The 26,323-nt window shown below is 44.7% G+C and overlaps 1 protein-coding gene across 4 annotated transcripts; it reads left to right on the top strand.

Annotated features, from left to right (window-relative positions):
- Positions 1-1,499: 1,499 nt before the first annotated feature.
- Positions 1,500-25,463, top strand: LOC125714670 (sorting nexin-9-like). Of its 4 annotated transcripts, XM_048985488.1 has the most exons (20): positions 1,500-1,763; positions 4,640-4,726; positions 5,200-5,274; positions 8,343-8,435; positions 12,412-12,486; positions 14,347-14,506; positions 16,202-16,237; positions 16,881-17,022; positions 17,113-17,197; positions 17,355-17,480; positions 18,256-18,373; positions 18,677-18,807; positions 18,924-19,027; positions 19,292-19,395; positions 19,802-19,879; positions 20,186-20,262; positions 22,948-23,037; positions 23,486-23,600; positions 23,942-24,033; positions 24,575-25,463. In XM_048985488.1, the coding sequence occupies exons 1-20, from the start codon at positions 1,752-1,754 to the stop codon at positions 24,620-24,622; spliced, it is 1,848 nt and encodes a 615-aa protein (XP_048841445.1). In that variant the 5' UTR covers positions 1,500-1,751; the 3' UTR covers positions 24,623-25,463. The 4 variants fall into 4 exon arrangements, with proteins under 4 accessions (XP_048841445.1, XP_048841447.1, XP_048841446.1 ...); XM_048985490.1 differs by lacking the exon at positions 12,412-12,486; XM_048985489.1 differs by lacking the exon at positions 16,202-16,237 and having other exon boundaries at positions 1,501-1,763.
- The last annotated feature ends 860 nt before the right edge of the window (positions 25,464-26,323 follow it).

The following is a 26,323-nucleotide window of genomic DNA, read 5'->3' as shown; positions in this document are numbered from 1 at the left end:
AATACAACATGCCGTTTTCGTTCTTCTCCACTAGGGGACTCTCGCGTGCAAGTAATTCTCAGTATAAACCCCATCCAAAAGTTTGCGGGACAGGAATGTGAAAACGTGTGATTCTGCGCAACCTAAGCAGACTTGTCCAACCACACAGCACCACGCAAGCAACCCTGATGTTTTTCAGTTCCTATAAAAAAAATATCATCTCACGTTAAAAAAGTCTTGTAAATGAGCCATACATGCGCCATATACGGTAGCTAGATCTCAACTGCCGTTTAACTTTAACCGTATCACCTAAAAAGTTATCACCCTGATAGGCAACATGCATTTTTAAAAGCCAAATGTCTTCTCATCAGTTTTGGGGAGCCTGGAATGTTTAATGGTAGGTGGGTGTTCTTCATGCACTGTTCTTCAGGTTATCAAGCTATCCTCGGACTCTGCTGTTATGGGGGGTCCAGTTCCACTGGGATCAATAACGTTTATATAATATAATCTATATTTTTGGTGCTTGTTTAACATTTTTCCAAAGCATTTACCGATTCGATTTAGATAATACGCTGGTACACTTTCGTAACCTGCTGAAGCAGATAAGGGGATCTGAAACAGCCCCGTTCATATTTCATGTACTCACTACCTGTTTGACCACATCAACTGTTACTCAGATGGCCAATATCGCCCATATTAACAATATAATGAACGATGTCCATTACTCGTATTCACAATTTCTTGTTAACGTCCAAAACCAACCACCATACAACTGCCATGCTGACTCAGTAGAGGGACAAGAATGTACAAAAGACCTACAGAACATTTATATCTGTGTCAGATTTCTTAATTGGATTTTGGAGGGATGTGCTCTTATCTGGTACTGACTAGCCCTCCAGCTGTTACTCGCCAGTCAGACTGTGTCTGTTCCTATCCCACCAGCAGGGGCCATCCTCGTCAAAAAAATATATATTTCAAAGATATTTTATAATTTGAAGCACGTGCCCCACCCACACACCAGTGTGATTAAAACTTACCTACGTCGCACATACAGCCATTGCAGTACAAATATTAACAGACTGTAAGCGTTTTAGGCGCATTTTGATTTAGCTGTAGTTAATATATACTACCATTTACATTTGTAAATAACATCCCGTTGTAGTTTCAAATGTTTACAGAATATTCGTTTACTTTCACTAAAACATTAACTGCACTTCAAAAGTAAAAAAAAAAATCTTTGCAATCTAACGTAAATAGGCCTACCAAATTAATGTGTACAGCATCCTCTTTTCTGGTTCTTAGAGATATCATAACCTATCCACTAATTCCTACAAGATGCAAAATGAAATATTTCTAATTTGTCCACAATCTTACTATTAAATCAACTTAAACGCAAGCAACAATAAAAATGAGTGCAGACAGTAAATTTGTCATAAATAGCTTGGCCGATGCCCAGTATCTTTCCGGTCTTCTGGATCCGGGAGGACGCGGCAGTCGAACTAACCCGCCCGTCTGAACACTCGCACTTAAACTCACACTTTTTAAACATCTGACCCTGTGCTTTTCTCCTGCACTTATTGGCAGCTCTTTTTTTTCTTTTCACGGGTCAAAGGGCACCTCTGTATTTAGTGATGTATTAAAATTAGTTCAGCGCTGCCGTGAAGAACTGCCTTGTTTTCGTTCAGTCTATGGACAAGCAATGTCGGGCTGAGGATTCATAAAGGGGAAAATACAGCTTTGCTTCTCTTTAGTAACTAGCACATCTGCACACAATGGCCGTCAAGGTAGGATGTACATCAGTTGTTTGTTTTGGGGAGTTAAATGATAAACTATTATATATTTTTTTCCGTGGGTAGGTTACAGCTAACTTCGTGCTGACGTTCAATTGTAACGGGGAGCTCGTTAAAGTGGCGTTATGCCGAAATAGAGAAAACTTTTAAAACTGTGATAAAGGACTAAAGTTGAGATAAAGTTCTGGGCATATAATTTGTTTGATATTGCCTTTTGTAAGATATGGTGAAAAATCCGTGCTATAAAGTGTCTTGTGACATTTAAGGACTCTCCAACACGGGTCGGTGCTTCGCTGGGCATGCCGGGAAACGTAGTGCGCTTTCGGCGTTTTGAAAGACATCGGGCGCTGATTTAGTGTCAGCTGAAACAATATAATTGGGTATTTGTGTGCGGTTGTGCATAATGTAAGTTTCATTGTGTCCTAATTTACTGTCTCGTTAATATCTTACTGTCTTGTTAATATTTTAGGTCCCATATTAATCGTTGTGTAGTCAACTAGGGACGAGGGAAGACTCAATAGTCATATTAACAACTGCTCCATATTTCCTTTTACCCCTTCATTACTTTGTTACTTCTCCTTTCTTCTGCTCCACATTTTAGTGAGGATAGATGTGGTTTTGGGAAAGTGGCAGGGTCTTCCGGTCGTGATAGTCTGTCATGTCAGGGGAACATGAACATCATTATCACCAGTAGGTATGATGGGCCAGCATCCACTGGTTGGACTGAAAGCCGGTGATCTATCTGAGGTGTGTGTGGGCATCCAGTGGCCTGCCCATGGAGATCGAGGTCTTCCAGTTTTTCTTGGGACTCTAAATAGGTCTGTGACTTTAGCTAAACTAACTGGATTTAAATGAAGATATAAGTAGAGAAAATGAGCTGTTTGTCAGCTGTAGCACACTTCCTGCACCAAGATCATGATGTCTAGTAAGTTTTGTATTGTTCTTCATTCCCCTGTGACTCATAAGAGTCTGTGGTAAGAACTGAAAGATGGGGGACGAGAAGACGACAGTGAAACGAGTAACTTCTGTTTCCGACATATGTCAAGTGCATATTTTCCGTTAGTATTGCTAGAATGGGTGGGGGTCTCGGTCTGCTGCTGGTGGAGTTCAGGGGATCGTGAGTAATATGGGCAGTAGTGTGACTGTCGGAACATTAACAGGGTTGAATAGTGCCGATAGATGTCTCTGGATTTTTTTATTTCATTTTTAATGTCATATTGTATTTAAAAACGGAATTTAAAGACTGAAATTGGTTTATAAAATCAGGCCATCAGCTTTCTTATAAACTAAAAATAAAATGCCTTAAACTTATTGTCAGTTTCCCTCACTGTCCCCCTACCTACCCCACTGGCGTAATGTTACTAGAAAGACACACGTCAGAATCATTTCCTCACACCGCCTGTAGACTTGCGCATATAACAATTTATTGCAACATCCAATAGTGCAGCATCAGCAGAATGAAGAATGGAAAGCGGACAGACAGATACGCTACATTTTATTTCATGCATGTCTGTATAGAGCTATTTTGTTTTAAAAACGGTCGATCCAAATACCTTGATGATGAAAGGGAGTTTGACTGAGATGATGCAAGTTTTGGAACTTTTGGACCAGTGATCAGGATGTGGGTGTTTGCAGTGCCCTGATGGCGCAGTCTGATGAGTGTGCTGTTGGGACAGTGTACGATGCACTCAGGAGAAGGAGGATAAAATGTGACATCGACCTTCCTTTCAGTGGTGCCTTCTTTAAACGGCACAGTTCGCCATCTTATTGATTTACAGTCAGGTGGCCGTCCAGTAAAACTGGGAAATGCCTTTCCTCTAAAGGCAGGCGGGCAAAACAACTGGCTTAATATGCGTTTAAGTAAAAAATAAAGGAGCTGTTTGTAGCGGAAATTGCACAGGGTTTTACATTTATGGAAACTGTTGTAACATTGCCTGAATTATTGGTCTGTATGTGCTCATCTACACAATAAAAACATTCACATCCTGGCACCGTTTGCACACATGAACATATTTCTCCGGCTTATGTAAACTATTTATTAATTTAAATCACCATTCAAACTTCAATTTCAAAACTTACACTTTTTTTTTCTTGGTTCACACTCAAGTTCAGCAGATTAAAAATTGTGCCCTACAAATTCTCCATTTAAGTTTAAATTCTTGCTACCGGGCATCTCTTTGCTTTTGTTTTGTCATGTCTGCTTTGTTTTGAAATGAGGATCTCAGTCAGTGCAGTCTGACTTTACCTAAGGAAATTTGGGCCTGCTAAAGTCACAGTCATTTTAGTTGACGATGGCCCAATTCTGCCTCAATCTGTTTTTGCGTGTTAGTACTGCACACACACACACTCTCACTCACTCGCTCACACACACATAAAAAAAGGCCATGTTCACGAGATTCTTTCCACACTCGCTGTGTCAGCTTCCTCTCTTCCTCCATGACATCTTGCACTTTTAAAACATCTGGAGATGATTGCTTAGGGTTGTTACCATGTTAAAAACATCTTTGATGTCTGGACAGTAAATGTGTGTGTGTTTTGCCCCATAAATATTGGTAGCTCAGTACTCTGAACGATTGCCAGGCTCTTCTGGGGGCTTCACCTGTTGTTCTGCGTTCCAGCAAAATTCATTCCTGTTTCTTCACTCGGCTGTCGTTTATAGTTAATTTTTCATCACACTTCATGCTTTTTGTTAATAATCATAATTAACGATGCAAAGTTTCTGATGGGGAAAGAGCGGAGCGTTGACTTCTGATGTCATTGTTTATTAGATCTGAGGAGAGATTTTATTTGCGTATGGATTGTGTCCCTAATCATTCTATTCACTGACCCCTGCAACCCCCCCCCCCCCCATCCCATCCCATTCCCTTCAGGCTCAGGTTTTGTATGACTTCATTGCTGAACCAGGAAACAACGAGTTGAGCGTGAAAGAAGGAGAAACCATCACCATCACCAACCAGGTGAGCATGTATCCCGCTGTGCCACCAACCCCCGAGCACACATGACCATTACATGACTGTCACATGACCACCCCCTACAGCTGCCATGGCAATCCTGAGTTATTTTTCCTGGGTATTTCGTTGAAACACAGTTAATAATGACTCCCGTACTTCGTGATTCATGGTTCTGTAATTCCCTGAAATCATTACACAAACACTGTCTGTTTATGTGGCCCTATGGAAGCTTCTCACCAACCGTCTGTGTAACATTTGCTGCTGATGGAGCCTGTGTGTGTGTGTGTCTAAATGTTTATCTAAATGCTGGTGATTTATGTTTTTTCCTTCCATTAGCAGCACATATGCAGATTGTGCCACGAAGGATGTTTTGTCCTTGTTTCCTCAATATAAAAACCTCTAAATATCTTGATTTTTATGTTGCTGAAAGGTGATTTAATATATATTTTTTCTATATATTTTGCATCGGTCCATTTCAGAACATAGGGGGAGGTTGGGTGGAAGCACAGAACTCCAGAGGGGAGACAGGGCTGGTTCCTGAAGACTACATTGAGGTAAGAGAAAGTGTAGCAGTCTTGAATTAATCATTTACTTTAATTTGCCTCTCATGGCAAAGGATGTGGCATAACAGGTTAAGTGAGTGGAAGTGTGGCTTCCACCTCAAGGCTTTGAACAGGGCCTCAGTTCTCTGTGCGTGGGGTTTGTGTGCCCCCCACCCCCACCGCCGCGTGGGTGTCCTCTGTCTATCCTGGTTTTCTCTAAACAGGATGTGTGTGTGTGTGTGTGTGTGTGTGTGTGTGTGTGTGTGTGTGTGTGTGTGTGTGTGTGTGGGCATCTCTGTATGTACTCGTGCATGTGTGCCCCATGATGAACTGCCATCCCACCCACTGGGAGGGGGGGGGGGGGTATTCCCCGCCTTGACAGAATTTTGTACAGGTTATGGAAAATTGCCGAGTAAATGCCCATTTTGTTTTTAAATGCCATCTACTATAATGGCTTACCGAATGGTTTCCGTGGATATCGTGTATCCGGTGAAGAAGGGGAGCCCTACATGTAGCTGCAGAAGGGGAGCCCTACATGTAGCTGCAGAAGGGGAGCCCTACATGTAGCTGCAGAAGGGGAGCCCTACATGTAGCTGCAGAAGGGGAGCCCTACATGTAGCTGCAGAAGGGGAGCCCTACATGTAGCTGCAGAAGGGGAGCCCTACATGTAGCTGCAGAAGGGGAGCCCTACATGTAGCTGCAGAAGGGGAGCCCTACATGTAGCTGCAGAAGGGGAGCCCTACATGTAGCTGCAGAAGGGGAGCCCTACATGTAGCTGCGACGTGTAGGTTTCTTGTGGTCCAAACTCGGGCGTCGTGCCGTTTAAATGAGACGGCCACTGTAGTTTTGAAGCAAAACCTGACCTTATAGTCTTGTCTGTGCGCTGCCAAGTGTCCTGTACTAGCAAAACGTGTTTGTGATGATTTTTTTGGCAGCTAGACATTGGATTAGGGGCCATTGTGCGCCTGTTTCTGTTGATATTGGTGTGGTGGGGGGGCTTTCTGGAGAGAGGGTAGTGGGGGTGGAGGGGCTGTTAGGACAAAGGTGCTCTTTCTGGATGTACAAGCAAAACAACAGGATGCTTGACCTCAGGGCAACTCATGAGCTGCAGTGTGAGGCTTGGGTCAGCTTCTATTTTACAGTGTGTGTGTGTGTGTGTGTGTGTGTGTGTGTGTGTGTGTGTGTGTGTGTGTGTGTGTGTGTGTGTGTGTGAACGGGTATACCTTACCTTATGAGAACACAATGTCCCCACAACGTGATGAATACAGATTTTTTTTCGCTTATGGGAACCAGGAAACTCAATTTAATAAAAATCTGTGACCGACTGCTATGAAAAAACTAAAAAATGCATGTGTGTGTGTGCACATGTCTGTGTGCCACTCGCTTTGAATTGGCCGAATTAGGGATGACTGGACCTAAACATTCACTGTTAAACACTGGAGTCTCCTGTGGAATCTCTTGCTCACAGTAAACGCTCCATGTTTTCCATCCCCCGGGACAGACCCCACCCTCTTTTCCCATATCCCTGGCGACTCCTTTCCCACATGTTCCAGCTTCCCTTTAAAAGGGCCGCGTGGCCCTGGGACCGGCCTCAGCCATGGACTCTGGCCCCCAGCACCTTCTGCAGCCGCCAGCGTCGCTTCCCGCCGCCGTTCCTGTCGCATGGGCCACCTGTGTTTCTTGGCTTCCTGCCAGCAGCATGACAGAGGGGCATTTATACTGTCGGGTGTTCAAACATTTTTTTCCTATCAGTGATGCGTGAGTGTGTGAGCGCGAGTGTGCGTGCGTGTGTGAGCGCGTGTGCGTGCATGATTCCTGCTTTTAAATAATCAACACTCTGAGTTTTTGTTTGCAAATCCATAACAAATAAACTAGGATAAATTACCCATAATTATATAAAAGTTAAAAGTAAAGTATAACTTAAATATTTCTGGAGTGTACTGAAAGACAGCCTAAATTATTTCAAAATTACAATCTACATATTAAGCAGGCACTTTTGTCCAAAGGAATGTACAAGTGAGCTACATAGCACACTACCAACATGCTGTGAAGGACTTAAGCCATCTCTGAAGGTGCTGCCCGCCCAGCTCCTTCCCCAATGTCTGCTAAACTCCTGAACATGACACCCCATCAAAAACTCTTTATGAAGCTCTCTCTTTGGCAAAGACTTGGGTCAGCTATCAGAATCGGGTCACCCTTCCGGCCGGACTCAAACACACCTGAACCAGGTGCTCCTACAATTACCTGCGAATCAAACGAGCCCATTACCAAAATATATGCGAATGCGGAGTGTTCCACTGTTCCTGCTCCTCCCAGTGCGAGTAAGAATCCATACAAAAAGGGACCAAGATCCCAGACGAGCCGCCAGATGTTACACCCCTGGTCTAGGTTAGGGGTCTGAAATGGATTATAAGCAGGAGGAAGAGAAAAGGAATTCAGAAAGGATTTTGGAGGTTCGGTGTAATAGGCCTTTTATTCAGCCAGAATCTGCATGATTCGGATAATCGGCCGCAGCAGAATAAGGAACAAAGATGATGCAAAAGAAAAACAAACAGAACAGATCTTACGGTCCTTAAAACTTGCTGTCAAAAAAGGGGGGGGGAAAGGAGAACTACTTACCTCCTACCCAGATGACACAGAAGGTTTGGCACCCGCCAGCTTCCCTAGTGTGACTAAACAACGCCCTGTGTGGGTATGTAGTTACGCACCCCTTGCGTAGCTAGTCTCCCTCCCCGTGCAGATGTGCATAGTGAAAGCAGTCTGATACAACACAAGGCATAAACAAGATCTTTGCAGGCTCCAGCGAAGCCAGCTCAGCATCTCTGTGTGCAGCTATCTTTCAACTTTCTGTTCCTCCCGCATCGCAGGTGATTTGCAGAACAACACGGACAGACAGAAATTCTAACCAGTCTCAGGACCTAGATCAGACAGAAGGCAGCAAACAGAAAACAGAGAGAATGGTATATGTGTGTGCAGTGAGCCTCCAGTGTAAGCATGTATACCCTGAAGAAACGAAATGAAGCCTTGTTTCTTTGTAATAATGCTGACTCACCCCTCTATGTCTTGCCCTCCCCCCCCAGTTGAAAACAGCCCCCGCAGGAGGCGGAAATGTTGCAGTCCCTGACCTGTCATTCTTTGACGCCTTCGCCCCAACGCCAGCCAAGAGCCAGCAGGTAACCGTGCGCTGCCATGACACTGCCATGACACTGCCATGACACTGCCATGACGACAATCTCATACCACAATTTGCACATGTCGTCTTGGGTGGGGTGGTGGGGGTGCCTTGGATAGTATCTGCACCTCAGTCCGGGATCCACTTGAGAAGGTTCAACCAGACGATGGGCATGGCTTGTGACACACAATGGACGGCGCATAAATCTTTCCATAGTGGCCCAAATTGCCAGTGATGCAGTGTGTAGGTCCTGCTGCCTTCAGTGTTTACTGACCTGTTCCTTTTGAAAGAATTTTGTACATTAAAATATGGCTTTAGCATGTTAGTTTTATAAGGCCTGGTGGAGGACAGTGTTCAGTAATAGGAGGGAGGCATTTTTGTTTTTAAATGGCCTTGTCTATAGTACTTCCTTCCTGTTTGGCATTTCAGCCCATGAACTGTAGGACGTTTGGTTTGCTTCCATTTGTGAAAGTACCAGGCTGACTTCTGGAAGACCTGCAAACCTCACATCTACACCCCTTCTCTGGGGTCATTTTCCGTTATCTCACGCCACACCACCGTGCCCCTCTGACGCTCTTTGCGCTGATGCGTTCACCGCAGCCCGAGCTGACGTCACGTGTTCCGTGATCTGCCCTCAGCCGCTTGACCCCCCCGTCATTCCACTAGTCCTCTGCGGTCCTGCACGTCAACCTTTCATAGTTCCTTAGAGACAAGCAGCGTATTGACATTTTAACCACTTCTTAATCTTTTATGAACCTTTATGAACCCCCAGAGCTAAATGAGTTGAGTCTGGTGTACAGTAAAAATAAATTTCTTCTCTCTACTGAGATTACAGCACACAGAGAAAAGTGCACCGGAAAACCAAATGTTTATATATAATTGTGAAAGTAACTAGAGTGAACCATGAAGTTATTCCTGTTTCCCCATTTATATTTTGAATCTCTTTGTAATCATTAAAAAACCGCACTCAGCCTTGCTTACTAAGTGTTTGGGGTCCTCAGTTCCTGCGCTTGGAGTGGGCGCTCCATCGGGGCGTCAGCCGAACTCTGCATGCTGGATGTACGTAGGGATTCCGTGCAAGTTTAAGAATGTTTTGAGATATTTTGTGTTTAAAACATTTTTTTAAGAGATGAGCTGAAGATTATTAGTATGTCGCGCATGAATAGAGGAAGTCTTAATCTAATCTTTCTTTATCAGCTTTAGTCCCAAGTGAGGTAGAAGTGAGGAGAGCTAGTGCGTCATTTCACAGGTTCAACCAGCATCCTGCACATCTGCAGAAGTTGGAGTTAAGGGTCTTGCTGAAGGGCTCAATGGTGATTTTGATTACACTGCCAGTCGCAGGACTTGAACACGCAACCTTATGGATGTGGACAAACGTCCATTACCCATTGAGCCCTACACCACCCACTTTGGACAGATTTCAGGCTGGATTCTGAACCTGCCGAGTCCAGGCGGGATTCAGGTCTGAGTCTCAGTCTTGGCCCGGTGGCCTCAGGTATGGGGGCTGATGATCTAATAATGCAGCATCAGAATGCCAAATTGTCCTAGAAAGGCCCGGAGCATTAAGGGTTAAATACATGCAAATTGATGAGTAAATCCACTCAGATCCCATGTGGGAGGTGTGAGGTTATAGTGGTACTTGCCCCCCACCCCTCGGCCCACTAATTAAGATGGCACTCACTTGGGGAATACACCCCAGAAAGGTGCTGACAACTTAGAAATTTCAGTGGGCGGTTAGTTCCTACCGGAAAAAAGACATTTTGTATTCATTTTTTCAGTACAGAAAAGTGTAAATCCTTTTTGTATTGTTTACGGGGAGGAAATTAAACATGATCAGTTGGGCAGGATATAAAGTTTTGGTTCTTTTAAGGCAAGAATGTCGAATAGTGGATTCTGGGGGATGTGAATCAGACTTAGAAAGCAGTTAATGAACAATTTATTGAAGTGAAATCTTGAGGCTTCGGTGTTTTCTTGTTTTTTTTTCTTTACAGCTTCCTGTGTTCTCTGATGTTTGAGCAGGTATCTTTTTAACGTCCCAGGGGGGATTCACTCGCCTGAAATACCCATTGTTCCCTCCCTCTCACACGTTCCGCTGGACATTTTTAGTAGCTGGTATGAAAAGCAGAAGTAGCTCACGGCTTCTGTTTTACCAGCACTTGCAGCTTGAGCTAAAACATACAGACACCAACATTTCTGAATGTGACATTGGGGGGAAAAGCCGCAGTCTAGGTGCAGACCGCAGGGATGCTTAATCTTTAATACCAGGAATGTAGGCCAATTGTCGTCTCAGTTCGCACTTTACAGACCCATATTTTCACATTTATTGAATTTAATGCTGTAAAAAATCTTCTTAGGATGGGCCGTCTCAGTAAAAATATTGGTGTAATAACGCGTCAGTTTAGGTCTGTCGCTATTTGAATATTTTTTTACAGTAGCTGATCAGATTAGAAGGCAATAAGGGCAGCTTTCGTATTTGAAAACTGTTGATGCATTCGGTACATCTTTGCATAGTGTTATCTTTATCTTAAAGCCTTTCTGCTATCTTTGACACCCTTAGCTTGTTCCTGTACATCTACATGACACTATGATGTTGGTGTCCATCTCAGGCTCTCATTAGTTAATTCAGGACATTTATTAAATGCAGAAAGGCTGCATTGGACCACAGAACCAGGTATAACTTTTGGAGCAGCATAATATAATAATAATAACAATAATAATAGTAATAATAATAATAATTATTATTAAGTTACATTTATATATTGACTTTCACAAACCTAAGGTTGGTTTATAAGGAGGTAAAAAAAAAACTACCATGGAAATATGCAGTGATGAACTAAAAGGAAAATAATCTAAAGCAAACGATAAACTTTAATAAAAGGCTGAATTATGTCCATTTATTTTTTAAAGAAAAAGTTACATCGAAGATTTTCCTAAGCGAGTATGGCAGCAACCTCTTGGTTCATTTGGGCCCCCTTGTGCCTGCTGGGCCCTGGGCAGCTGCCTGATCTGGCCCAGCCCGCTTGCCTGGATGCCTCCTATGGTGCACGGTTAGGGCAGCATTTCGGGGGGATTTGGGCCCCGGATTTGTAACAGGGCTGCTTAAGTTAGTCAATAAGTTGCAGTATCAAGCTAGATCAACGTAATTATGAATAAGTGTATTGGCCTGACAGCAAAATTTTATATCCTCATCTTTAAAGAGTTAAGTTCAATTTTGAAATTTTTATAAATGTTTATAACACTAATACAGAATTATGGGCTGCACTGCTGCTCTTTATTATTCAGTGTTAAGTTCACGTTTGTCAATTTTTCCGCTTCAAGGTATATATACAATCCTGCAAAGCATAGTGACGACTCACTGCCAGGGTTCTGGGTTCGATTCCCACGCCTGACACTCTGTGTGTCGAGTCTGCTTGTTCAAACAGGTTTCCTCCCACCGTCCAAAAACATTAATTTAGGCAAATGACTGTTTCTGAATTGCCCATATTGTGTGTGAGTGTCCTCTGTGCTTCCTGGGGCAGGCAGACTCGGGCTCATGTGATCCAGTCCTGGGGGAGTAGTTATGAAGGATGGGCTGATGTGCAGGATTGGGCACATTGGGAGTGCATGTGTGTGTGCGTATGTATGTATTTTTTTCTGTCTTCATTAAGCTACATGTTGTTGCTTAAGTGCCAAAAAAGTGCTTCGATGGATCTATTACAGACCTGCGAGGATCATTCCTCAAACATTTTATTGTTTTTGTTTTTACGTTCCTCTTACTGTGTTTCTTGCACGGTCCGGAGTAGTGCTAGTTTCAGGTCACTGCTGGTTTACCAGTACATTCTTGCACGACAAGTAAATATTGGTGGGGGGGGGGAGGGTATGCGGCTGTGTGTTGCTGTGGTAATGTATGTCTGGGGGGGTTGGTGGCTGTGAATAGCCATGGTGATGCATTGCCATGGTGACGTGTTGCCTTCATGACCTGACCTCTCTCTCTCAAGGTGGATGTAGTTGGCGGCAGCGCTCAGCGCGAAACTTCCAACACCCCAGCCCCTGCCTCTGTGCCCCAGAACGAGGTAACCGGCCCCTTGGCATGGGGGCGGGGCCGTGCATGCAAGACCCACCCAATACAGCCTGCAGAAAGCAGCATGATCTCGGCACCCTGCACTGCACTCTGGACTTTGATTCCCTCTGTCTAAGTCGAATGCCACGCCCCACACCACAATCACCACAACATCAGCATGCAGTTTCAATGATGAGGGAAATGAGGCTTCGGCACCCCTGGGGGTGGGATTATTATGTGCTGTCAGAAACAGGTTTACCTATTTTTCATTGGTTACCTTCGGTCAGGTGGTGATCGACAGCGAGATGCTATTCTGCTCCCAGTCTGCATTTTAATGTCTCATTTCTCCCATAAGTAAAGAATTTATTTTTCTCCTGATTTTATTGACTGAGATTTTTATAACAAAACGATTGGTATTGTCTCTAGTAATCAGTTAATTATTTGCACTATGCAAACTTGCATGAACATTTGAAGTCTACACATAGCTGGTCAAAGCAATGCGATGCCCGTCTGAGCAGTGAGGTTACATTCTGGTTTGATCTGCAGTCTAAAAGCATCGCATGTCATTATCTCCAATGCCTTCACACTCTGAGATCTGGGTTTGCCTAGCTGTAGTACCGGCCTTTCCCGATACCTGCATGTACATTACGCTTCCTTATTGTGTTAATGTTTATCGTTTGAAAGGCTGTAATTCTGGTGAATGTGCTGGGACACGTTTCCAGTCTGCATGTGAGCAAGGTCCCTCCTGAAGCCTGTTTGCTTTCTTTGCACTGTGTTTATGGCCTGGTGGCTCCGTTAGCGACACTCAGCTGAGGCAACCTAACTGAACAAGGGGGAACTCTTACTTGTTTGGACGTCTACTGCATGACTTGCATGGCCTGTTCACATTAGGCATTTCTGCTTTCAAACGAGCGTTTCCAAGGTTACCTGAATGGCCCATCGCTTCCGTGCCTTTATCTGAATAACCTCGGGCATGCTCTCTGCGATCTATAAGGACCGTCTAATGTTACATCTGCAATAACTGATCAATACTGCTCACAAAGGATAAATGTTCTTGATGGTCAGTCCGAAAGCTGCTTTTCAACTCTGCTGAAGGGCTGAAAATGGAAGATGTCCAGGCAGGAGAACATCTGCAAGCTTTGATCTCTTTGTTGCCTTGGGGCTGGATAAGTTGGCCCAATTCACCATTAAGAACTCGGTTCCGATATAAACTTTTAACGAGAAAAGATTTAAGTACACCAGTCTGCTCAGCCTTCACTGGAAGAGTGGCTTTCTGGAACATTATATAGCTATTTTTCCCCCTATTTGGTTTGTCTATCGAGAAGAACATTTTATAGCATTGGAAGGCCTGAGGTTGACTCTTGTTCTCAGAGTGCTTTAGGAATAGCATTGAACAAGCCATTTCTGATAGAAAATTTAAAATTTTATTAAAAATGTAAATTAAATAGTCAAAGCAGGAATGTAGTATGTTACCACAGAAGCCTATCGGTTTTGAAGTTAGGTGTATTTTAGCCAATTTTGTAATTTTCCTCATGGGGTTAAAAAAAAAAAATCTATCTATATTTTGTATGCATGGATTGTATGGGATTTGTGTGATGCATGTTTATGGTAGGTTTTGGTATAGTCTTTAGCTTTCCTGCGCTGGGATTACAGCAAATCCTGAAGTAGTCAGTTGGTGATGATTTAGAGGAAAGCTCAGCCTTCACGTGGCAGTCCCGAGGTCGGACCAGACTCAACCTACTTGCTCAGTACCATGGAATTGCTTTGGAGCGGCTCTTTACATCTGCATCAGAGACCCTGCTACTGGCTCCATCAACACCCCCCACCCCGACAAAAAAAAAGAAAGAAAGAAACTGGTGGTATTCCCTTGCAGGCGAGCAACGGCAGCGATCCCTGGTCCATCTGGAACACAGATCCGGCAGGAAACGCAGCCAACAACTGGGCGGCCAAGCCAGAGGGCACGGAGACGGGGCAAACGGCTAGCAACTGGAATTCGGCGGCCCCAGGGCAGCTTCAGGGATACCAGGGTCCAGGTAAGGGGCCCCGGGCATGAACGGTTCCTGTTTCAAGCCTGCGTGTGTGGCTTCCTCACTGGAATCGGCAGTCTTCTTGTGCCGTCGTAAAGTTTACAACAGTCTGTTTTTTTTTTTTTTGCCCCATGAGCTAGTTTCTTCAGTAATTAGTGAATTCACAGTCTCTTTAGATGTGGGCAGAATTCAGCACACGCCTCCCTAATGTTGATTTTTGGCATCGAAAAACTGTAGTTGGAGTTCAAATACATTCGGCCTTTCCTGTGAAGGAGAGTAGATTTCAAATAAAACCAGGCAGTGAGTGAGGTTGGGTGGGGGATGCAGATGGTGTGTATCAGGCTGCGATCAGCGGAAAGGCTGATCTGTCCTGTGGTGTCATGTGTCATGAGTACATGAGGAAGTAAAGGTGGGTTCAGAGGGCTTGGCCATGCTGCGCCCTAGTGGCCAATCCAGGAAGCTAGATGTCTGATCGTGAAAACGAGGACCCCTTGTTGCGAGGTGATTTGTCGAGACTTGGTGATGAATTTGTAGCATTTCTGCACTGAAGGTGTTTAGTAGAGAACTGGCGTGCATTTCAACTGACCTGTCCATTGGCGAGTGTGCAGTGAGATTTTTGTTTTGTTTTGCCAAGGAGGCTAGGAAAGATGTGGGTGAGGGTTTGTGTAATTTAATCGGTAAAGTCATCTGTGGGAAAACCTGAACAGAAACTACCCAAACAGAACTGCATGACAGCTGAGCTCAGACTGGCTGAGTGGGTGGAGCAGTGGCCTCACTTCTCTAGGACTCCAGGACACCTCCAGGGTGTTCAAATCTCCATTCCCCTGTGTATGTGGGGACTTCACATTTCCTCATTGTGTTGTGTTTGTGTCCTCCCACAGTCAGAATGCATGAGGTTAGGTGTCCTTAAACCGGCCATGGGACATGTGTGTGTGTGTGTGTGTGTGTGTGTGTGTGTGTGTGTGTGTGTGTGTGTGTGTGTGTGTGTGTGTGTGTGTGTGTGTGTGTGTGTGTGTGTGTGTGTGTGTTTCCTTTTATGTGCAGGCACTTGGGAAGTACTCTTGATTTCAGTAAAAGAACCTGGCTCGAAGTACACCATATGGACTAAAGTACTGGGACCCCTGGCCAATACACCTACAGAAACCCTTATGACATCCTGTTCTAAATCCACAGGCATCAATATGGAGTTGGTTCCCCCATTGCAGTTAGTGGGAGTGTGCTCACCTGTGTGATCTCATTTTCTTTCACAAATGTTTCTAAACCTGACCTGAATGAATCATTTGAATTCAGTGTTTAAGAGGTGTGTCTCAATACTTTTGTCCATTTAGTGCATTTTATAATATTAAGCCCCCAAAAGGCTGCAATGGACTGCATAGCCATAGGCTGTGCTGCCTGGGATATGTTCCAGCACCCCCAGCAACCCTAAGCAGGGTGAGTGGACAAATGAACAGATCAGTCGGAATCTTGCTGGGACTTTATTAAACGAAGATAATATGTTTTATGTGATGCAGTATAATTCTGTTCTGTAGTACGGAAACAAACTTAAGATTAAATTTTTCAGAGCTGAAACTATCCGAAGCACCACACTGAAGTATTCATAATCGTGGCTTATTTTTGCTCATTTTGTTGATGCTCCTGAGTTGTGAGAATGTGAAATACAAACGTGAATTAATGAGCTGCTGTTCTCCTTCTCTTCCCAAGATCTCTATCCCTATCCTTACCTAATTGATTACACAGGTATCCTATGATGGCATGTGATGTCTCTCTGTTTTTGAAGGTTAAAAGCATATAGCATGATCACGTTAGCATATTTTTGTCCTTTGCTATAACTGCTTGTCACCCCCCCCCCCCCCCCCCTCCCCATATCCAAGCATTTGATCTGTTCTGGCGTTCAGTTGTTCCATTTAGATTTAGGGTGTAGGGTGCCTGGTTGAGGCATGTTTGAGCCACTGGGCTGTGACTTGAAGCATGACAGGAGCCCTTCTTATAGCAAGTGAAATGGCACAAAAGGCATGGAGGTCTGCAGAAGATGTCAGGAAGAGCTCCACCAGCTTCAGGCAGCACGGCCTGCAAAACGGCTAGCAGAATGCATTGAGGGTTTTGTTCGTATGGTGCTAACATGTAGCCAAGAAAACTCAAGCCCTTAACGTCAGACTGACAAGCACAGTGGGGTTGTATGGAGTATAACGAGATCCAGATAAGCAGTTGTTGGGTGCATGTTAAGAGTGGCGGCTTTTTCCTTTAACCCAGAAGCTTTTTTGGGACAGGAAATGATAGGCTAACCAGGAAAGCTAATCTAGCCTAGCTGCACTCTCTCATCTATGCATTACCTCAACCCTTTAGGAAAGGCATTGACCATCCAGCATTGTGTCTTTTATAGGGACTGCAGACGATGAAGAATGGGATGACGAATGGGACGACGTGAAGCCCTCAGGCGGATACACGGAGGCCGAAGCTGGGGAGGGAGGGCCCATGGGCAGGCCAGGGGCACACGGTTCATCAATGAAAATTGCCCTCAACAAGTATGTGAAACAACTCATGGCTGAAAGTGTCCTTCCTATTGATTCCCCATTGCTAAGGCCATAATGGTCTAATGTCTTAACCCTCCACAGGTTTCCTGGTTTCTCCAAGTCTGGTGCAGAAATATATCTTCTCTCAAAGCTGCCTCCAAAGGGAAAAGACAAGATACCTGTATATGTAAGTCAGGCCGACATGAATGTGTTGCCTTAAGAGTGACGGAGGTTCATTCTTTCGTCGTCTTAGTTACTCACTGGATACTCGCTGCCTCGTTTGCCCTTCATGGTGATTTCGCTCCTGTCATCTTGGCTGAGTCTGGCCTATTTTGCAATTCCAGGTCGGAGAGGTCGGCCCGGTGTGGCACTATCCTGAGGCGCAGTTGGATTGTGTTGTTGCAGACCCCAAAAAGGGCACCAAAATGTATGGCCTGAAAAGCTATATTGAGTACCAAGTCACACCGAGCGTAAGTCCTGAATTAACTGAAGGTATACTCCCACTAGCCCGAGTGCATTTAACCCCAAAATCCAGTTTGTTTGACTAATCGCTCTGAACTGTGCCCTGGCCCCTTGGAGAGGTCGACCAGAGCAAGATTAGTCAGACGCAGGCACAGTAGGCATCTAGTGTGATTGCTAACTGTGCCCGAGTACAGAGTACGGACACGACATCAGTGATGCAACTGATGCAGACATGCACACATGTACGCCTATATGTGACCTGCACCGGACCAGGTGGATTGGGCGGATAATATAAGTGCCGTAAAGGTTACAGCAGCTTTTTTCGGCTTTGTTCTGTTCATCTGTTCAAGAAACATAAGAAATCTTCCCGTCCAGCGCATTATGCTTGATTATTTAACTGCTTAAAGCACAGCATAGCATAATGATCTGTAGGCACGGTGGCTAGTTTGATGATGCTAATGTTGCTTGTTTGCTATAAACCTAAGCTGTAAACCTAGGGGAAGCAGTGTAACATTAGCGATGTCTGTAATAGTGTAATTAGTATTGGTACATAAGAAACGGCAGATTTCCCCCATTTTCTTGATGACAAAAGTGTGCTTGGGCCAGGATCGTTAAGGTGCATTGTGACCACAAACCAGGGGGGGCAGGCAATTGTGCTCAGACACAGTACAAGGCAACTGGGCAAGTGTGAGTACCACCTAAAATGAAAGCACTTTGCTCTGTGTGTTGTGAAATGATTGCATTTAATTATAACCATTGACTTTCTCCGGTTGATGTTTTCAGACTACAAACCGACCTGTCAATCACAGATACAAGCACTTTGATTGGCTCTATGAGAGGCTTCTGGAGAAATATGGGTCAGCCATTCCCATTCCATCATTACCAGACAAACAGGTCACAGGTAAAGGGGCCTCGTGGAATCAATAGCTGTCCAAATGCTAGTGCTTCTGATTCTTTCCCCGCTGGAGTCCAGAAGGCGGTAAATTTTACAGTACATAAGGTGAACGTTGTACCCTTGGTGCTGTTCCCTCGTAATAGTGTTATTCCTGTATCTCACAAAGGTAGCAAGAGTTCCAATTTGCTGTTCTTTCTCCGCTGCTTCCTCTACATTGCCCCATGAGCCGCTTTGGAAGAGGGTGTCCTTTGGGCTTTTCATGGCTACTTGGTCACAAAGGCCTCTTCTTTTCGCTTGTTGGTCTATCAGGCCGCTTTGAGGAAGAGTTCATCAAGATGCGCATGGAGCGGCTCCAGGGCTGGATGACTCGCATGTGCCGGCACCCCATCATCTCCAACAGCGAAGTCTTCCAGCTCTTCCTCACTTACAAGGATGAAAAGGTACAGTAACATCACTGGCCGAAGGAGACCGCAGCCCAACTCCCCCGAAGCACCAGAGGATGGAGGGGCCTCGGTGTCGTGTGTCCTTTTGGTTACTGGTGCCCTGCTTCTTTCAGGACTGGAAGTTTGGGAAAAGAAAAGCGGAGAAAGACGAGACAGTCGGAGCCATGATTTTCTCCTTGGTGGAACCTGAGGCACCAGACCTGGAACCTCTGGAAGTGTGAGTTTCATCTACTCCTCCTCAGCAGAGAGACCCTAATGGAAGGCACACATTTTAATCTTATTTGGTAATGTTAACTTCTGTAGCTTCCGTGTTATGGGTAAAATCTACTGCTGTGTATTTTATTATTTCATATGCTGTGTTTAGGATGATTTTTTTTTTTTGGGCTTATTTTAAACTCAACATGTTGTGAGTTGGATCCAACCTTCTCATGATGATGAGGATAATGATGATTGTGATGACTCCACGCTCCGTACTGAACAGGGAACAGAAGTGTGAGCAGTTCAGCAGGTTCACCAGAGCCATGGATGACGGTGTGAAGGACCTTCTCACTGTTGGACAGGAGCACTGGAAGAGATGTACAGGGCGTAAGTCTGCTGGCGTTTGAGTTCCCATAGTGCAAAACCTCTACATAGGCAGATAAGGGTCAGCATGGTACCCAAGGATCTTGAGTAAGATCCGCAGTGTAGGTCAAAATGATAAATCTATCATTTGGACATTCTAAGTGGTAGTGTAGTAATCACCTCAAGGTACCTTAGACACCATCTGTCTACCTTCCAACCACATTACAGCAGTAAAGCTGATAAACCAGAGTATCTGAAGGAAACACATGTAACATGAACTCCACACGGGGGGGGGGGGGGGATGAGTTTCTACCCCCCAAAACTGAGTCACTCTGGCAGTTTGTTATAGATACGCTAGAGATTTGTGTTGTATGTACTGGTCCGTGTTTCAGTTTTGGTTTTTAACCTTTCTGTGTGCTGTGCCATTAAGCATTACCCAAGGAGTACCAGCGGATCGGAAAGGCTTTCCAGAATCTGTCGTCTGTTTTTAACAGCAGTGGATATCAAGGTAACATGGCATTCTGCCGTTTCACTATATAGCGGAAACATTTTGGTAGAGTTGATGTATAGAATGGCTAATTGGTTTGCATGTGTTTTCTAATCTTATTTCAGATTTCAAATGTTTCAGTACTGTTCAGCTTTAATTGTGTGTTATCATACCATTGCATGTATTTTGTGTAGTGCACAGTTTTTATTATGTTATACATTTTGCGCAGTATTGCAGAGTAGTATGCGTGACTTTTTTTCCTCTCACGGTAGTGGGTGTAACACAGGATGTAACGGTAGGTCACATGACTGGTCATGTGTTTCACAGGCGAAGCCACGCTCACTGATGCTCTGACGGCGGCAGGAAAAACATATGAAGAAATTGCACAATTGTTTGCCGAGCAGGTACCGTCCCTCTCGACCTCGGCCCGTTGCCTGCTTGCTGGTGCAAACGCTGATGCCAATCTTGACCGACGTTTTGCAAGTTCAGTTTGGTTTCTGATTTTGGTGATACCGCTCTATGATTGTACAGCTAAAGGCTTCACAGGACGTTTGCTTAGATGAATAGGGATGGTGGGTAAGGTCAGCCAGCTCTGCTTGTGTCCTGAAGGTCATGGGTTCTAATCCTGTAGGCAGTACATTAATCCGATTCCCACTGGGGCCCTTAAGTGTGACTGTTCCAGGGGAGCTGGACACCGACTGACCCTGAGCTTTGACGGCAAAAGTTGCTGTCATCTGAAGTCACATGAGCCTGTGTCTCTGACAGGGAGCAAGATAAGATCTGTACAAACTAGCACCTCTGTTCCATTCTGCTAGCGTGTGTAGTCCTGAGAGGAGGCAGAACTGTTAAACTCATCGATGACCCTCTGAAAGCCAGTGGCATTACTGAGATGTATGTGGTGGCCAATGGGAGGAGAGCTCTCGGTCACCACACTTAATGGAGCCCCAGAATCTGTGGAACACACTTGTTATTTTCAGAGGTCTTCTAGTTATACATCTGTATTGGATGATCTACCTGGCCGCACTCTTAGCCAAAGTCTCCCACCTTATGGGTTAATAATGTTTTTTTTCCCCAAACAGTATCTTTTCTGTCCATCCCCATCTCTACCCTCTATCAAATTGTTGTTGCTATTTTACTGCATTGCACTGGGACTTATCTAACCTATGACTCATCATTGTAGATTAGGCAATCTAGCTTGTCAAAACATTTTTTTTTTTATTTTCTTGGTTAGTTGTTTTCTTCTGGCACATAATCTTGGGCCTTTTGAGATAAACACTAAAACAAAATGCAAACTGAATTTCTGCCCGTCACTGCCTGACCCAAAATGAAAACTGATGTTCTGTTTGGTATCTAAGTAGCATCCACTAGGAGGATTAGCCTGGTAAGCATTGATTGGTTAAGACTTGTGTTCATGTGAATCGTCATGTCACTCTTGACTCTTACAGTTTCACAGAAACCATGTTCATTGTCGTAAAGGACTTCGCATGGATTCAGTTGAAATAATATCCCCAAGTTCATTTCTAAGATGTTCTAATATGACTGCTGTTGAAGAAAAATTGTACCAGTTTTAAATAATTTAATGGCTTTCTGACAGCTCATTAAGAATTTCAAATCATCCCTGCCTGTGCTTCACCTACTGAAGCCTTATTACTAAACATACAAAGCACACAGGCAACGAAGAGTCTTCCAAAGTCTTCAGTTGAGTCCATGAGACAGTCTCCATTTGTTTGCATTTTCAGCTAAACACCCCCCCTCCACCAACACCAAACACAGGAAGTCTTTCTCTGGTTTGGCTTTCAGAGTGAAAGTGGTGTTTGTTCAGCATGTTGGGTTTTTCGTCTTTAGTTAGAGGCTTGAATGGAGTTGAGAAACTAATTCAGCTGACATCTTTGCGTGCGCTGACGTAAAAAGAGGTTAAACAATTGCAGACAGACATGGTAGACTGTCTGCGGTAGACTGTCTGCGGTAGACTGATTGCTCTCCACATAGTGCAGTGAGGTAGCTGATAGCAGGCTGACCGACATAGCTGAGGAAAACGCTAATCTCATAAGATTTAGTAAACCGGTATGATGTAATATGGTATGGTATACAGTACTGTACAGAAGTCTTAGGAAATCAAACAAAATGATGCTTAAATGATATTCATGTTGGTGTAAATCTGTGGTTTTATCCCTGTCAAAGTGTGTTAGCTTAGCTATTTCAAAACCCCTCCCAAAGTCACCTCAGCACTTGCAGCAACCATGCACTTCTGATTTTTTTTTTTTACTTGACTACTAGCATCATTTAGCTAATCATTACCTTATTGATTTTTCCTTACCCAATTATATATAATATATACAAAAATATTGTATATTATAGACTTACTGCCCAGATAAATAACCTTTAGCATTTCCTTTGACTGCCTAAGACTTTGGCACAGTACTGTATTTAATATATAGTAAGACAATAAGATGTATATAATAAGGCAGGAGTACACTGTGGGTTTATCACTGAGTGGGGTGTAGTTTGTTGGGAGAGGGTGGGGTTTGAGAATTTGCTAGTAGTTTAAAGGGGTTTCAAAAGTTCTGCCTGGGGGAGGGGGTCACCACGGGGTTCATTATTGAATTATTTTTTTTCCATTATTCATTAATAAAAAATGATTGTCTCCCATATGCCTTAGAATCCTGATCATGTTCTATGTGCAGCAAATCCTTTATGTTTGCTCGCCAGTGTTGCGTTTCTCAAATCAGTCCTCAGGGACCCCCAAACAGTTTACATTTTTGCTCTCTGGTAGCAAAAATGTGGACACACTGGCAGGGATCTGGGAGGGAGCAAAAACATGAACATCTGGGAGTTCCTGAGGACCGGGTTCAGATGCACAGCTCCATTGTAACCTCTTTGTTATGACTTCTTTGTGTAGAAGGTAATGATTTAGTGATCTAACCATGATGGAATCTGTCAGAAGATGTGCACAGTTTTAGGATGAGAGCAAAAAAATTTGGGGGGGAGGGAGGGAATCCCCAAATTTGCTGTGAAATGGCACTGAAAGCGCTGCCCTGTGTTCTCCTGAAAGGCTCTGAAGAGCCCACCTGATTCTGTTCCACCTGCAGCCAAAGAAGGACCTGCACTTTCTGATGGAGGTCAACAACGAGTACAAAGGTCTCCTGGGCTGCTTCCCAGACACCATCGGCGTGCACAAGGTAAGCAGACCCGGGCACTGGAGGTGACCCTGCCAGCCGCCCTGTCCTGGGGGGTCTCGGTCGTCGTGTCATCAGTGAAAGGTAAGTGGAAGGTGAAATCACGTGGCGTGTCAATCAACAGGAGTGACAGGCTTGCTGGACCAGGTGGTATATGTCAGATATATTACAGCAGCTTTTTCCATGAAGGACGATAAGTGAACAACATGTAGTACAATACAGCATGGGGGGGGGGGGTGATTAGGTGGGAGAAATAAATAAACCAGGAGATGCAGCTCATGGGTGTCGGTAGGGCAGCCAGCGTCCTGAACTGGGATTCTGTGGTTCATACGAAATGGATAAAACTGGTCTAAACCACCCTCCACGAACCAGGCTCCAGGGAACCGAATCAACGGCATCCTTCAGCTTTCCAGTCCCAGCCTAAAAGGCAGCTGTTTTCTGCTTTGCCCAGGTGGCCATAGAGAAGGTGAAGGAGGGTGACAGGCTGGTGGCCACCAGTAAGATCACCCCGCAGGAGAAGACCACCATGGGCAAGCGAGTCGGCACCATGTCTTACGCCCTGCAAGGTAGTGCACCGCCGCAACAGTGCGCCCTCTGCTGGATCTCTGTTAATAAGTATATTAATTAAAAACAGCAATGTATTATGATTTACTGCCGTTTTTACCTATTTGAACTGAATAATTTGAGTTAACACTCTTGCTTAATTACACAATAGAAGACTCTTTCTGGGTCTTGAACCTGCAACCTATATGCAATGAACCTATATTTTCAACCATTAAGCTGAAGGCATAATAATCAGTCGGTTTAGGATGTTGTGTTTCATGCTGCTATTAATCATAGCAAGACGGGAGGTAAACAGGATCCCCTCATGACGGTAGCGGAAATTTCCCCATCCTCTCTATCCCAGCTGAGATGAACCACTTCCATAGCAACCGGATCTATGACTACAACCGGGTTATGCAGCTTTACCTCGAGGAGCAGGTGAAATTCTATGAAACGGTGAGTAGGGCTGGCTTCTTGGTCACTCTTCATGCTTTTCTTCTTGTGCGAAACTATCGGGAATCTACTGGTCAGCAGCTGTAGCATTGCAGTCATGTTTACATGGAATGTGCATCTCTTTTTGGGCCGGTGACAGCACCAGATGGGTTACTGACCTTTTGAGTCAGTTTAGCATTAGGGAAACCAAGGTTCTATGCAGCTGCATGAACCAATCGGAGCAGACCGGAGATTTAGCTCAAGAATGAGCCACAAATGAATGCTGTTCATTTATAGCTGTCTGATCACTTTATCCACCCTTTTGAAAGTCTCAGGTTGAGGTGATAGTAGAGTGTAGAAGATGGATATGTTCTTATTTATAAATAAGCTGTTTAATAATTTATGTGGATAATTCTTTTGAATTAGGGTTGGTAGTTGAAGCTGAAGTAGGTCAGGTGACAGCAAAGCAATATGAGCTTCCTTGAATCGCATCAATCTCTTACACAACCATCAAGGTTTTATGACGTGTAAAAGGTTCTTGGCTGTTTCCGTGCTCTTCCCGCAGATTGCCGAGAAGCTGAAGGAGGCTCACGGCCGGTTTACCACGATGTAGAGATGCATCTGCAGTCAATTCCACAGCCAAACTACTCTTTGGTTGCTTGTTTTTTGTATGCTCTTCACATGTTATTGATAATTAATGATTTCAGCACTATATAATTAGCTGTTACACTTGGGCCAATGATATATTAATTGCAAAACAATGAAACTTCAGAGCACTTACAAAGAGTCGCTGAACCTCCGGTGCCAGTGGGTGCATTTCAAAGCTTGTGTGCATGCATGAAATGCATCGCATGGATGCTGTGCGGTGACTTGCAAGAAAACATGTCTGTCTTCTGATCATCGGATTGGATTTTGGATTTTTTTATTTTTTTGGAAGATGGATTTCCATTGCTGCCTTGCTGATCTCCTCACGCACAGGGAGAGGTGGACGGACATGGTTTGCCTGTCCGGCAAACTGGCGATAATAGAGGCAGGACCTCCACAGTACCCAGTGTGCTTAGTAACCAGACTTGCAGGAAGTGTATCATTCCAGCTACACACTGCCTTGCATTAAGAAGACAATTGGGGGGGGGGGGAGGAGGTTTGCTGCCCTTCAGCCGTTGAGATTCCAGAAGGTTCCCCGAGGAGGAGATCGCTAGGACTCACTGGGCACCAGGAGCAGGACCTGGTGTGGGTATACTGGATGTGAGATACCTCACTGGAATCCTCATGCTCCATGGCAAACACTCTTGGTCCTGTAACGCCCGCATCTGCTGCCTCACTGGCTGCTTTGACTCCACTCTGCCTACATTTCAACTACAATATCTTCTGGAATTGCTCTTTGACCTTTTTTTTCCTAACAAGTGTAATAAATTATATATATATATGTATAAATTTATAATATGGTAAAAACATGTGCTCTGGTTATTGGTGCATTTCAATGGGTTTGTGCTTAAATGGTGACGCTGAAGCTCACGGAAAGGCCCACTGGTGCCCGGGCCCCCATCCTCCGGGCCCCCATCCTCCGGGCCCCCGTCCTCCGGGCCCCCGTCCTCCGGGCCCCCGTCCTCCGGGCCCCCGTCCTCCGGGGGCCCGTCCTCCGGGGGCCCGCTCACTCACTCTGACAGCTCAGCCGGACCCGCTGAGATTCTCGCACATGTGACACAGAATGAGAATGAGCCCTAATCAGGCCCCTTTCAAAGGGGTGACTGTTGGAGGAAACCGCAGCCGGTATTTTCTTGCAGGACCGTCTGCGGGGGGGACAAAGGGCTCTCTTACCCTCAGCCTGCACTCAGGTGCTCTTGGGGGGGGGGGGGGGGGATGCTGCTACAGGCTGCTCATTCTAAACAGGGAACGTTGCTGTGACTTCTTTAGCGCTCATAAGTGCCCCGGCCTACATGGCAGTACACTGCTCTGAAGTGTGTTTCCAGTAGTTTTACACAACTTAGAAGCAAATGTTCTGTAAGTTAACAGTTAAATTGCAAATAAGGTGTGTTTCCATGAATGAATGCCATGTGAATAATACTCGCCGTTCATCTCACCGCAACACTAGTCTCCATGTGTCATACTTCAGCTTTCCACTAGTTCATAGCTGTGGACGTAATTTTCCTACATATCTGCTGATTCGGATTCTGCTGCAGCATCGCAGATGAGTCTTTTCTCAACTAGCCACAGAAATTACCAAAGCGAACGTAAGAACTGTTTCACGATATTAGTTTTTTTTTCTAAATTTTCTAAGTTTCCTGATGATCTTACTTCACGACTTTACATTGAA

Source organism: Brienomyrus brachyistius, chromosome 19, assembly GCF_023856365.1.
Source record: "Brienomyrus brachyistius isolate T26 chromosome 19, BBRACH_0.4, whole genome shotgun sequence".
Lineage (NCBI taxonomy): Eukaryota > Metazoa > Chordata > Actinopteri > Osteoglossiformes > Mormyridae > Brienomyrus > Brienomyrus brachyistius.
This window is presented reverse-complemented; position numbering and strand designations above follow the sequence as displayed.